Source organism: Oncorhynchus masou, chromosome 25 (assembly GCF_036934945.1).
Source record: "Oncorhynchus masou masou isolate Uvic2021 chromosome 25, UVic_Omas_1.1, whole genome shotgun sequence".
NCBI lineage: Eukaryota > Metazoa > Chordata > Actinopteri > Salmoniformes > Salmonidae > Oncorhynchus > Oncorhynchus masou.
Genome location: NC_088236.1, coordinates 28187472 through 28199069, shown reverse-complemented (window position 1 = coordinate 28199069; position 11598 = coordinate 28187472). Strand labels below are relative to the sequence as shown.

General features: G+C 44.3%; 1 protein-coding gene across 4 annotated transcripts in view; it reads right to left on the bottom strand.

Annotated features, from left to right (window-relative positions):
- Positions 1-685: 685 nt before the first annotated feature.
- Positions 686-11598, bottom strand: part of LOC135514039 (oxysterol-binding protein 2-like) — a 74732-nt gene continuing 63819 nt past the window's right edge. For all 4 annotated transcript variants that reach the window (XM_064937185.1, XM_064937187.1, XM_064937188.1 and 1 more), the window contains 5 exons: positions 9390-9493; positions 7756-7851; positions 7317-7501; positions 6936-7156; positions 686-1530 (listed from right to left, as the gene is read on the bottom strand). In XM_064937185.1, the coding sequence (XP_064793257.1) occupies positions 1388-1530; positions 6936-7156; positions 7317-7501; positions 7756-7851; positions 9390-9493 (749 nt within the window). In that variant the 3' untranslated portion in view covers positions 686-1387. The remainder of the gene's footprint in view (positions 1531-6935; positions 7157-7316; positions 7502-7755; positions 7852-9389; positions 9494-11598) is intronic.

Below are 11598 nucleotides of genomic sequence, written 5' to 3'. Positions count from 1 at the left end.
ACCAATAAGAAGAAGAGACTTGCTTGGACCAAGAAACACGAGCAATGGGCATTAGATCTGTCCATTGGTCTGATGAGTACAAATTTGCCATTTTTGGTTCCAACCGCTGTCTTTGTGAGACGCAGAGCAGGTGAACGGATGATCTCTGCATGTGTGGTTCCCACTGTAAAGCATGGATGAGGTGGTGTGATGGCGTGGGGGTGATTTGCTGGTGACACTGTCATTTATTTAGAATTCAAGGCACACTTAACCAGCACGGCTACCACAGCTTTCTGCAGCGATACGCCATCCCACCTGGTTTGAGCTTCGTGGGACTATCATTTCCTTTTCAAAAGGACAATGACCCAAAACACACCTCCAGGCTGTGGAGGGCTATTTGACCAAGGAGAGTGATGGAGTGCTGCATCAGATGACCTGGCCTCCACAATCACCCAACCTCAACCCAATTGAGATGGTTTGAGATGAGTTGGACCGCAGAGTGAAGGAAAAGCAGCCAACAAATGCTCAGCATGTGGGAACTCCTTCAAGACGGTTGGAAAAGCATTCCAGGTGAAGCTGGTTGAGAGAGTGCCAAGAGTGTTCAAAGCTGTCATCAAGGCAAAGGGTGGCTACTTTGAAGAATCTCAAATCTCAAATATATTTGGATTTGTTTAACCCTTTTTTGGTTACTACATGATTCCATGTGTGTTATTTCATAGTTTTGATGTCTTCACTATTATTCTACAATATAGAAAATAGTAAAAATAAAGAAAAACCCTTGAATGAGTAGGTGTGTCCAAACCTTTGACTGGTAGTTTGTTTGTATATATATATATATATATATATTAATTATAACATACATACATACACACACTGTCTTTCTATAAACTTCTGAAGCATTATTTTTGTCTCTCTGTCTGTCCGTCCATCTGTCCGTTAGACAGGATGGACTTCATCTTATCCCAGTATACAAGTGGAGGAGAGGAGAACTGATTTAGATGGGTTGCTGTTCAATCACTAAAACCCCTAGAAACAGATGTGCTGAGCAGAGGAAAGGTGCATTTTGGGTAGCGTGTGTGGAGCACCTGATTCTTTTGGAAGTCTCTATGGGGCCCCTTTTCTATGGTATTCAATCTCCCATCTCTCTCACACACCCCCACATAGCTCAGTGTTAGGTCAAGGTAGGATCTAGAAAAGGTCCCTTCTCTCCCTTGACTCTGTAAAAAATATGACCTCTGTGTGTACATGGGGAGGTACACTGTGTTGTGAGTGTGTGAGACATTCACATTCTCATGCACACAGAGGTCCACATCCAGACCCAGACCCCCATTCCCCCAGGGTCAGTGGTGGAGCAGTCTCCTGGGCCTGGGGGGGTCCAGTGATGGGGTAGGATGGGTCTGGTCTAGGCTTAGAAGATTTCAGAGCACGTACTCCAGTCCTGACTGTCCTTAGCCTCCCAGTATCCACCCTTGTACACAAAGGTTGTCTCCCCAGTGATGGCGTTCTTCCTCTTGTGGAACCACTGTGGCTGGAAGCCCTCATACTCTCGACCTGGGGAGGAGACACAAGCGTCACTCAAATTAAGGGCTCAGGGAGTTATTCTGTATGGTTTACTGTCACTCCCACACATTAGACACCTCTATGTCTGTCTGAAACAGTTCAGGCATAGTGGGGCCAAGTCAAGTCTGAATGAAAAGGGCATATGGCAGCAGCACCGGGTCATAGTCTGGACCAGTGGGTACAAGGGAGAAGCAGTCAGCATGCAGACCCCATACAAAGAACGCCTTCCAGGTCATCTTTATTGCAGTCATGATTATCAGATTTTTCCATATTTGTAGCTTTGTAAAATTCTGAAGCTTTTTGTGCAAAAATGATGCAGAAGAGCTAATCCATGCTTTCGTCACTTCTACATTAGACTACTGCAATGCTCGATTCTCCAGCTACCCGGATAAAGCACTAAATAAACTTCAGTTAGTGCTAAAAACTGCTGCTAGAATCTTGACTAGAAGCCCAACATTTGATCATATTCTTCCAGTGCTAACCTTTACACTGGCTTCCTGTTAAGGCTAGGGCTGATTTACAGGTTTTTACTGCTAACCTACAAAGCATTACATGGACTTGCTCCTACCCATCTCTCCGATTTGGTCCTGCCGTACATACAGTTGAAGTCAGAAGTTTACATACACTTTAGCCAAATACATTTAGACTCAGTTTTTCTCAATTCCCTGTCTTAGGTTAGGATCACAACTTTATTTTAAGGATGTTAAATGTCAGAATAATAGAGAATAAGAGAGAATAATTTATTTAAGCTTTTATTTGTTTCATCACATTCCCAGTGGGTCAGAAGTTTACATACACTCAATTTGTATTTGGTAGCATTGCCTTGAAATTGTTTAATTTGGGTCAAACGTTTTGGGTAGCCTTCCACAAGCTTCCCACAATAAATTGGGTGAATTTTGGCCCATTCCTCCTGACAGAGCTGGTGTAACTGAGTCAGGTTTGTAGGCCTCCTTGCTCACACACACTTTTTCACTTTTGCCCACAAATCCTCCATAGGATTGAGGTCAGGGCTTTGTGATGGCCACTCCAATACCTTGACTTCGTTGTCCTTAAGCCATTTTGCCACAACTTTGGAAGTATGCTTGGGGTCATTGTCTATTTGGAAGACCCATTTGCGACCAAGCTTTAACTTCCTGACTGATGTCTTGAGATGTTGCTTCAATATATACACATCATTTTCAATTCCTCCTGATGCCACATGTCCCCATGTGCAGTTGTTTGTACAGATGAACGTGGTACGTTCAGGCATTTGGAAATTGCTCCCAAGTCTGGATGAACCAGACTGGTTGAGGTCTACAATTCTTTGAGGTCTTGGCTGATTTCTTTTGATTTTCCCATGATGTCAAGCAAAGAGGTACTGAGTTTGAAGGTAGGCCTTGAAATACATCCACAGGTACACCTCCAATTGACTCAAACGATGTCAATTAGTCTATCAGAAGCTTCCAAAGCCATGACATCATTTTCTGGATTTTTCCAAGCTGTATAACTTACTGTATGTATTTCACTTATAACTTAGTGTACATAAACTTTTGACCCACTGGAATTGTGTTACAGTGAATTATAAGTGAAATAATCTGTCTGTAAACAATTGTTGGAAAAATGACTTGTGTCATGCACAAAGTTGATGTCCCAACCGACTTGCCAAAACTATAGTTTGTTAACAAGAAATTTGTGGAGTGGTTGAAAAACGAGTTTTAATGACTCCAACCTAAGTGTATGTAAACTTCTGACTTCAGCTGTACTTACACGTACGCTACGGTCACAAGACGCAGGCCTCCTTATTGTCACTAGAATGTCTAAGCAAACAGTTGGAGGCAGGGCTTTCTCCTATAGAGCTACATTTTTATGGAATGGTCTACCTATCCATGTGAGAGACGCAGACTCGGTCTCAACCTTTAAGTCTTTACTGAAGACTCATCTCTAAGTGTAGTCTGGCCCAGGGGTGTGAAGGTGAATGACAAGGCACTGGAGCAACGAACTGCCCTTGCCGTCTCTGCCTGGCCGCCTCCCCTCTCGCCACTGGGATTCTCTGACCCTACTACGAGGGCTGAGTCACTTTGTTGTCGTCCCTATGAGGGGTGCATCAGTTGAGTGGGTTTAGTCACAGACATTATCTTCCTGTCTGGTTTTGTGCCCCCTTCGGGCTCATATAGTAGAGGAGATCTTCGTGGGCTATACTCAGCCCTGTCTCAGGGTAGTGAGTTGGTGGTCTGTTGATATCCCTCTAGTGGTGTGGGGGCTGTGTACTGGGGACAGTGCTTTGGCAAATTAGGTGGGGTTATATCCTGCCTGGTTGGCCCTTTCCGAGGGTATCGTCAGATGGGGCCACAGTGTCCCCCAACCCCAACTGTCTCAGCCTCCAGTATCTTTGCTGCAATAGTCTATGTGCCGGGGGGCTAGGGTCAGTCTGTTATATCTGGTGTAATTCTCCCGTCTTATCTGGTGTCCTGTGTCAATTTAAGTATGCTCCCCCTAATTCCCCCCCCCCCCGGAGGACCAGAGCCCTTGGACCATGCCTCAGGACTTTCTGGCCTGACGACTCCTGGCTGTCCCCAGTCCACCTGGTTCTGCTGCTGCTCCAGTTTCAATTGTTCTGCCTACCGCACCTGCTGTCTCGACCTCTGAATGCTTGGCTATGAAAAGACAACTGACATTTACTCATTAGATACTGACCTGGTGCACCCTCTACATACACTGTGATTATTATTTGACCCTGCTGGTCATCTATGAACGTTTGAACATGTTGAACAACAACCTGGTCTTAAATGGCCATGTACTCTTATAATCTCCCCTTCGCACAGCCAGAAGAGGACTGGCCACCCCTCAGAGCCTGGTTCCTCTGTATGTTTCTTCCTAGGTTCCTGCCTTTCTAGAGAGTTTTTCCTAGCAACTGTGCTTCTACATCTGCATTGCTTGCTGTTTGGGGTTTTAGGCTGGGTTTCTGTATAAGCACTTTCTGACATTTGCTGATGTAAAAAGGGCTTTATAAATACATTTGATTTGATCTGAGATGTGCAGCGTGACTACAAAAAAGACAACCTGGAACGCTGTCATAACCACAAAGCAGTGGCATAAAGTACTTTGAAAGTACTTTGAAGTACTACTGAAGTCGTTTTTTGGGGGATCTGTACTTTACCATTTATATTTGACAACTTTTACTCCACGACATTCCGAAAGAAAATATGTACTTTTTACTCCCATACAGTTTCCCTGATGCCCGAAAGCACTTGTTACATTTAGAACGCTCAGGCAGGAGGACATCAATATGGTCCAATTCACACACCTATCAATTTAACGCCTTGCCATCCCTACGGTCTCTGATCTGGTGGACTAAACACACATACTGCGTTTGTATATTATGTCAGAGTTGGTCTGTGCCCCTGGCTCTCTTTAAAAATAAATGTTTTTTTTTTTTAAAGAGACAATCGTGCAATCTAGTTTGCTGAAAATAAGGAATTTGATGTCTAGCTTTTACTTTGACTCATTTATGAAAATGAAGTACTTTTTCCACCGCTGTACATTTTAAACCAGATACTATTAGACTTTTACTCAAGTAGTATATTACTGGGTGACATTCACTTTTACTTGAGTCATTTTCTATTAAGGTACACTACAAAAAGTATGTGGACACTTGCTCGATGAACATCTTATTCCAAAATCATTAATATAGAGTTGCAACCCCTTTTCTGCTATAACAGCCTCCACTCAGCTGGGAAGGCTTTCCACTAGATGTGGGAACATTGCGGCAGAGACTTGCTTCCATTCAGCCCCAAGAGCATTAGTGAGGTCGGGCACTGATGTTGGGCGATTAGGCCCTATTCGCAGTCGGCGTTCGAATTCATCCCAGAGGTGTTCGATGGGGTTAAGGTAAGGGCTCTGTGCAGGCCAGTCAAGTTCTTACACCCATCTCGACAAACCATTTCTGTATGACCTCGCTTTGTGCATGGGGGCACTGTCATGCTGAAACAGGAAAGGGCCTTCCTCAGAATAGTCTAGGATGTCATTGTATGCTGTAGCGTTAAGATCTCCCTTCACTGGAACTAAGGGGCCTAGCCCGAACCATGAAAAACCGCCCCAGACCAATATTCCTCCTCCACCAAACTTTACAGTTGGCGCTATGCATTGGGGCAGGTAGCGTTTTGTCCGTCGGACTGCCAGATGGTGAAGCGTGATTCATCACTTCAGAAAACGCATTTCCACTGCTCCAGAGTCCAATGGCGGCGAGCTTTACACCACTCCAGCAGACGCTTGGTATTGTGCATGGTGATCTTAGGCTTGTATGCGGCTTGCTTAGCCATGGAAACCCATGTCATTAAGCTCCCAACGAACAGTTCTTGTGCTGACATTGCTTCCAGAGGCAGTTTGGAACGCAGTAGTGAGTGTTGCAACCGAGGACAGACGATTTTTACATGCTACACACTTTTGCACTCGGCGGTCCCGTTCCGTGAGCTTGTGTGGCCTACCACTTCACAGTTGATTCGTTGTTGCGCCTAGATGTTTTCACATCACAATACAGTTGACCGGGGCAGCTCTAGCAGGGCAGAAATGTTAAGAATTGACTTGTTGGAAAGGTGGCATCCTATGACGGTGCCACGTTGAATGTCACTGAGCTCTTCAGTAAGGCCATTCTACTGCCACTGTTTGTCTATGGAGATTGCATGGCGGTGTGCTCTATTTTATACACCTGTCAGCAACGGTGTGGCTGAAATAGCCAAATCCACAAATTTGAAGGGGTGTCCACATACTTTGTATATATTGTGTATCTTTACTTTTACTTAAGTATGACAACTGGGTACTTTTTCCACCACAAATGGGATGGTCAACGTAAAAATATGGGGGTGGGGGAGGGTGATGCACAACAGGGCCAGGCCAGCCCCACTCACCAGAGTCATCATAATCACACTCTGACCACCAACAGAGGGAGGAAAAGAGAGACGTGTCATGGGTACATCAAATACAGCCTACAATAGGTCACAGCGCTACACAGAGTGTTGGACTATAACAATGTCACCAGGATTAGAAGTGTCTGTTGTGTCCTCTCTCTACAATCTTCCCCTAGTAGCCTTCAGTAGCTCTTCACTTCAATCCTAATCTGTTCTTTTCCTCTACTTGACCTGTCATTACCCCTCCATTTGTCGTGAGGCTCACTTCAGGTAATACTGTTATTCTCATAATAATTGACATAAAGGTCATGGGACCTGGAGGAATGATTCAAAGTTATGTGACTGAAAAAAATACCTTTATAGAAATCCCTCAATCAATCCAGCCCTACTTCTGGAATGTCTGAAGTGTCCTCTCTCCCCACTTCTCCACCCAGCCCCTTTCTATCAGTCTTTTTCTTTATCAACTCTCCCTTTACCTTTCTCTCCACCCTGCCCACTTTCTCGATGTCTTACCGTTGTCCAGTGCATCTGTGGCCTCTGCCTCTCTCCTCCTCCTCACAGCTCTCTGTTTCTCCTCTAATCTCTGTTTCTCAGAGTTGGCCTCGTCCCATCTCCCTGCTTCCATCAGCCTCTGGTCCGGTCTCAGTCGGCTGTCCGTCAGCCCCACCCCATCCTCCGGCTCATTCAACGTTAGCGCCAGCGAGGAGAAGAAGTACATGTTCTCAGCGTTATCCCTGATGGAGGGAGAGAGAGAGAACAGGAATAGGGAGGAAGTGGGGGAGTTGCTCTGTAATGTAGTATTCTTTACAAGTCAGTGTTTTTGTGTAAGGTGCATCATAGGCTTAGTGCGTGATCTGTGTTACTGTATAAACTGTTGTACTGGGCAGTGCTTACGGGAGAGGGTATTTCTTCCACAGTAGTTTGGGGGACAGGGTCTGGTAGACAGTCTTCTGCTTGCCCTCGGAGCCGCTGCCCCCTTTGCTGCTCTGGACGATCTTGGAGCTCTCGATCTTATCGTCCCACGTGCCAGACAGGATATAGTGGGCCTGCCCTCCACTGTCTGACACCACCCCTGTCACCTGGACAACACACACACACACAGATGGAAGAGAGGGGGGTGAGGAAATGTATCAAACCTTATGTAGAAAATAATACAATATACCTCTATAGTTTATCATAAACAACTATTATGAAAGAATAGTCCATTCAAAAATTATACATTTGCTTGTACTATCCAGCAGGGGGTAGCACACAACAAAGTGACAGCAGACCCTATGAGCTCATCATCAGGTTTCAGCCAGGGCTAATTAGAGGGTGATGGTGGAACATGTACCTTGCGTGGGACATCCCTGGAGAAATAGCTGTAGGGGGAGAACTTGAGCTGGCACGTCTCCTTGGTCCTGTGGTTGACTATCTCAATGTCCCCCGACTACCCATTGACAGTGGGAGGGATAGAGAAAGAGGGAGAAGCGAGGGCAGAATGGGATGAAAGACAGAACGAAATAGGAGGAATGGATAGTGGAGAGAATTGCTGGTAAGCATCAATAGCAATCACGCATATTGCATACAGAAACAACTGATGAGTCAGAGTTCAGAAGGAGAGAAAGAACCACTAGCATCTCAACATTCCACAGCTGCATCAGAACAGCGTCTGTACCATAGAGATCTTATTCAATTACAGCCATATTGGCCAGGGAGAAATCCAAACCAGTCTAATTGGAATGAATGGCAGTAGAGGCGTAATCCTGACTTTACTAATGCAGGAAAATAAAAGGAAGGCATGTGATATCTCAGAAATTGTGTTATAGAATTATTGTAAATCTAAGGGTAGCCTAGTGGTTAGAGCGTTGGACTAGTAACCGGAAGGTTGCAAGTTCAAATCTCTGAGCTGACAAGGTACAAATCTGTCGTTCTGCCCCTGAACAGGCAGTTAACCCACTGTTCCTAGGCTGTCATTGAAAATAAGAATTTGTTCTTAACTGACTTGCCTAGTAAAAAAAATAATAATAATACAAAAATAATAATAATATATAAATTAGAAAACAAGTTTATACAGGTTTTATACACAAATGTTTCAATTGTGCTATTGTATGATACAATGTCAGCACTTGTCTAAGTCCTATCACCAACAGATTTCAGCCAGTGTATGGCTGTGAATTTATTGGATCGTTTGACTGGAAGCTAGCTAGCTAAGAAACACAGTGAAGATACATTCTTCAAATTCATTATTTTACATAATATCTTATCACAGCACTGGGAAACCATGGTTACCCATCTCTCTGACCAAAATGGCTGACCTTTATTCCATCAAAAAGGTTCATGTCCATTCTAGTACTCTAATTCCTGATTCTATGGTCTGTACATTCAGTCAGCCTCAGTGATATCATTGGATTCTAGAATGAAGCTCTATATAATTGACACTAAGTTGTGCTATAGGGACTGTTAATGAGAAGCTGTTTGTGAGTGTGCCATATTCTACCATATGATAGCGTTTATTCCCTGGCCCACGTCTCCCTCCTTCTCCTCCAGTGAGGGACTGGTATGGTTTTTGGCACTAGCACTACACAGCTTATTCAAATAACCAACTCATCATCAAGCCTGGATGATTTGAATCAGTGGTGTAGTGCTACGGCAAACACCAAAATGTGCATCCAGGGGGGACCCCAGGACAGAGTTTGGGAAACTCTGGTATAGAGTACAGAGTAGTTCTACAGACAGACAGACACTTACAGACTGTAATTGGGTCAACTCAGAGAGAGGGGAGGGCGGTACTCGAGATGAAAGGGGAAGAAACCCCTAGAGACCACAGGCAGGCTTATTCATGTGCTATGCTGTTCTGTTCTGATTGAACTCTGCCTCTACACAACACTCATTCCAGTGGCCTGGATTACATTACAGAGATAGAGACGGACCCCTCCAACACACTGAGGGACTAAGTAGACCCCATGAAGTAGTTAGTAGACACACCTGGTCAATCCACAGCTTGCCCACGATGATGTTGTGCACGGTGGAGATTACCTTCCTCCACACATAGTGGTTCTCACTGGAGTGGAACTGCAGGTGAATGGCACCTGGGAAGAGGGGGAAGGGAGAAAAAAGGAGGGAACATTGAGATATAATTGAGAGATTGAGTGGTGGGGATGAAATGCAGTCACAGAAAGAGTGACAACAAAAATGAAATCGATATCTTTGCATTCTCTCTTAGTGCCATGGCATTACAGTGTAACAATGCAACATGTGTTGTGGTTGATATTCTGTGGTTCTTATTTTGGGTCCTTTGTAAACAAGGTCAGTCCTACCTGCAGGGACTTGGCCTGGTAATGCAGGCCAAGTCCCTGCACTCACACACTTAGGGCATTAATCAATCAGATCTGCTTTGGCCAACATCTGCATAGCGGTTGCCATTGGTTGCAAGGAGTAGTATAATCAGAAACCCCATGCAGCCTTGTTTACAAATCAGAACAGTGGAATGTGAGATGTAATCTACACCTCCATTAGGATGATAGAAACCCTCATTATTTAGTTCCATGATTTTTACATTTGAGAATAATTATTTCTATATAGCTGATTATTTCTAACGTGAGTGGGGCAGGTGTGGCTTCGTGACAATTATCGCAAGAGCAGCTGCTTACTGATTTGACAGTTCCTTCAACAATGCCAGAACATCCACTATGAAAGTGTGGGCTATCGTCCGTTAACGCTTGATCTGATTGAATCTAGGCCTTATACTCTGTTGTCACATATTACTTACCTACATCTCACTAGGCTCACAAACATACAATATTATATTCTTTATAGTTCAAATGAATCTCATGGCTTCATGTTATGGGAAATCGATCAATCAAATCTGCGGGATCTATTCATCTCTAATTTATCAGGGTCTTAGAGACCTCTAGCCAATCTCAGTAGAAAACATCCCCCCTATACATCCACATACACTCAATTAGTATTTGGTAACATCGCCTTTAAATTGTTCAACCTGGGTCAAATGTTTTGGGTAGCCTTCCACAAGCTTCCCACAATAAGTTGGGTGAAATTTGGCCCATTCCTCCTGGCAGAGCTAGTGTAACTGAGTCAGGTTTGTAGGCCTCCTTGCTCACACATGCTTTTTCAGTCCTGCCCACAAATCCTCTATAGAATTGAGGTCAGGGCTTTGTGATGGCCACTCCAATACCTTGACTTCGTTGTCCTTAAGCCATTTTACCACAACTTTGGAAGTATGCTTGGGGTCATTGTCCATTTGGAAGATCCAATTGCGACCAAGCTTTAACTTCCTGACTCATGTCTCTTGATTTTGCTTCAATATATCCACATAATTTTCCTTCCTCATGATGCCATCTATTTTGTGAAGTGCACCAGTCCCTCCTGCAGCAAAGCACCCCCACAACATGATGCTGACACCCCCGTGCTTCACGGTTGGGATGGTGTTCTTAGGCTTGCAAGCATCCCCCTTTTTCCTCCAAACATAACGATGGGCATTATGGCCAAACAGTTAAATTTTTGTTTCATCAGACGAGAGGACATTTCTCTAAAAAGTACGATCTTTGTCCCCATGTGCAGTTGCAAAACCTAGTCTGGCTTTTTATGGAGGTTTTGGAGCAGTGGCTTCTTCCTTACAGAGCGGCCTTTCAGGTTATGTCGATATAGGACACGTTTTACTGTGGATATGGATACTGTTGTACCTGTTTTTCCAGCATCTTCACAAGGTCCTTTGCTGTTATTCTAGAATTGATTTGCATTTTTCGCACCAAAGCACGTTCATCTCTAGGAGACTGAAAGCGTCTCCTTCCTGAGCGGTATGAGGGCGGCGTGATCCCATGGTGTTTCGGCTTGCAAGCGATCCCCTGTTTGCTCCAAGCATAACAATGGTCATTATAGCCAAATAGTCCTATTTTTGTTTCATCAGACCAGAGGACATTTCTCTAAAAAGTCTGATCTATGTCCCCATGTGTAGTTGTTTGTACAGATGAACGTGGTACATTCAGGCGTTTGGAAATGGTTTCCAAGGATGAACCAGACTTGTGAAGGTCTACAATTTTTTCTGAGGTCTTGGCTGATTTCTTTTGATTTTCCCATGATGTCAAGCAAAGAGGCACTGAGTTTGAATGTAGGCCTTGAAATACATCCACATGTACACCTCCAATTCACTCAAATTATGTAAATTAGCCTATCAGAA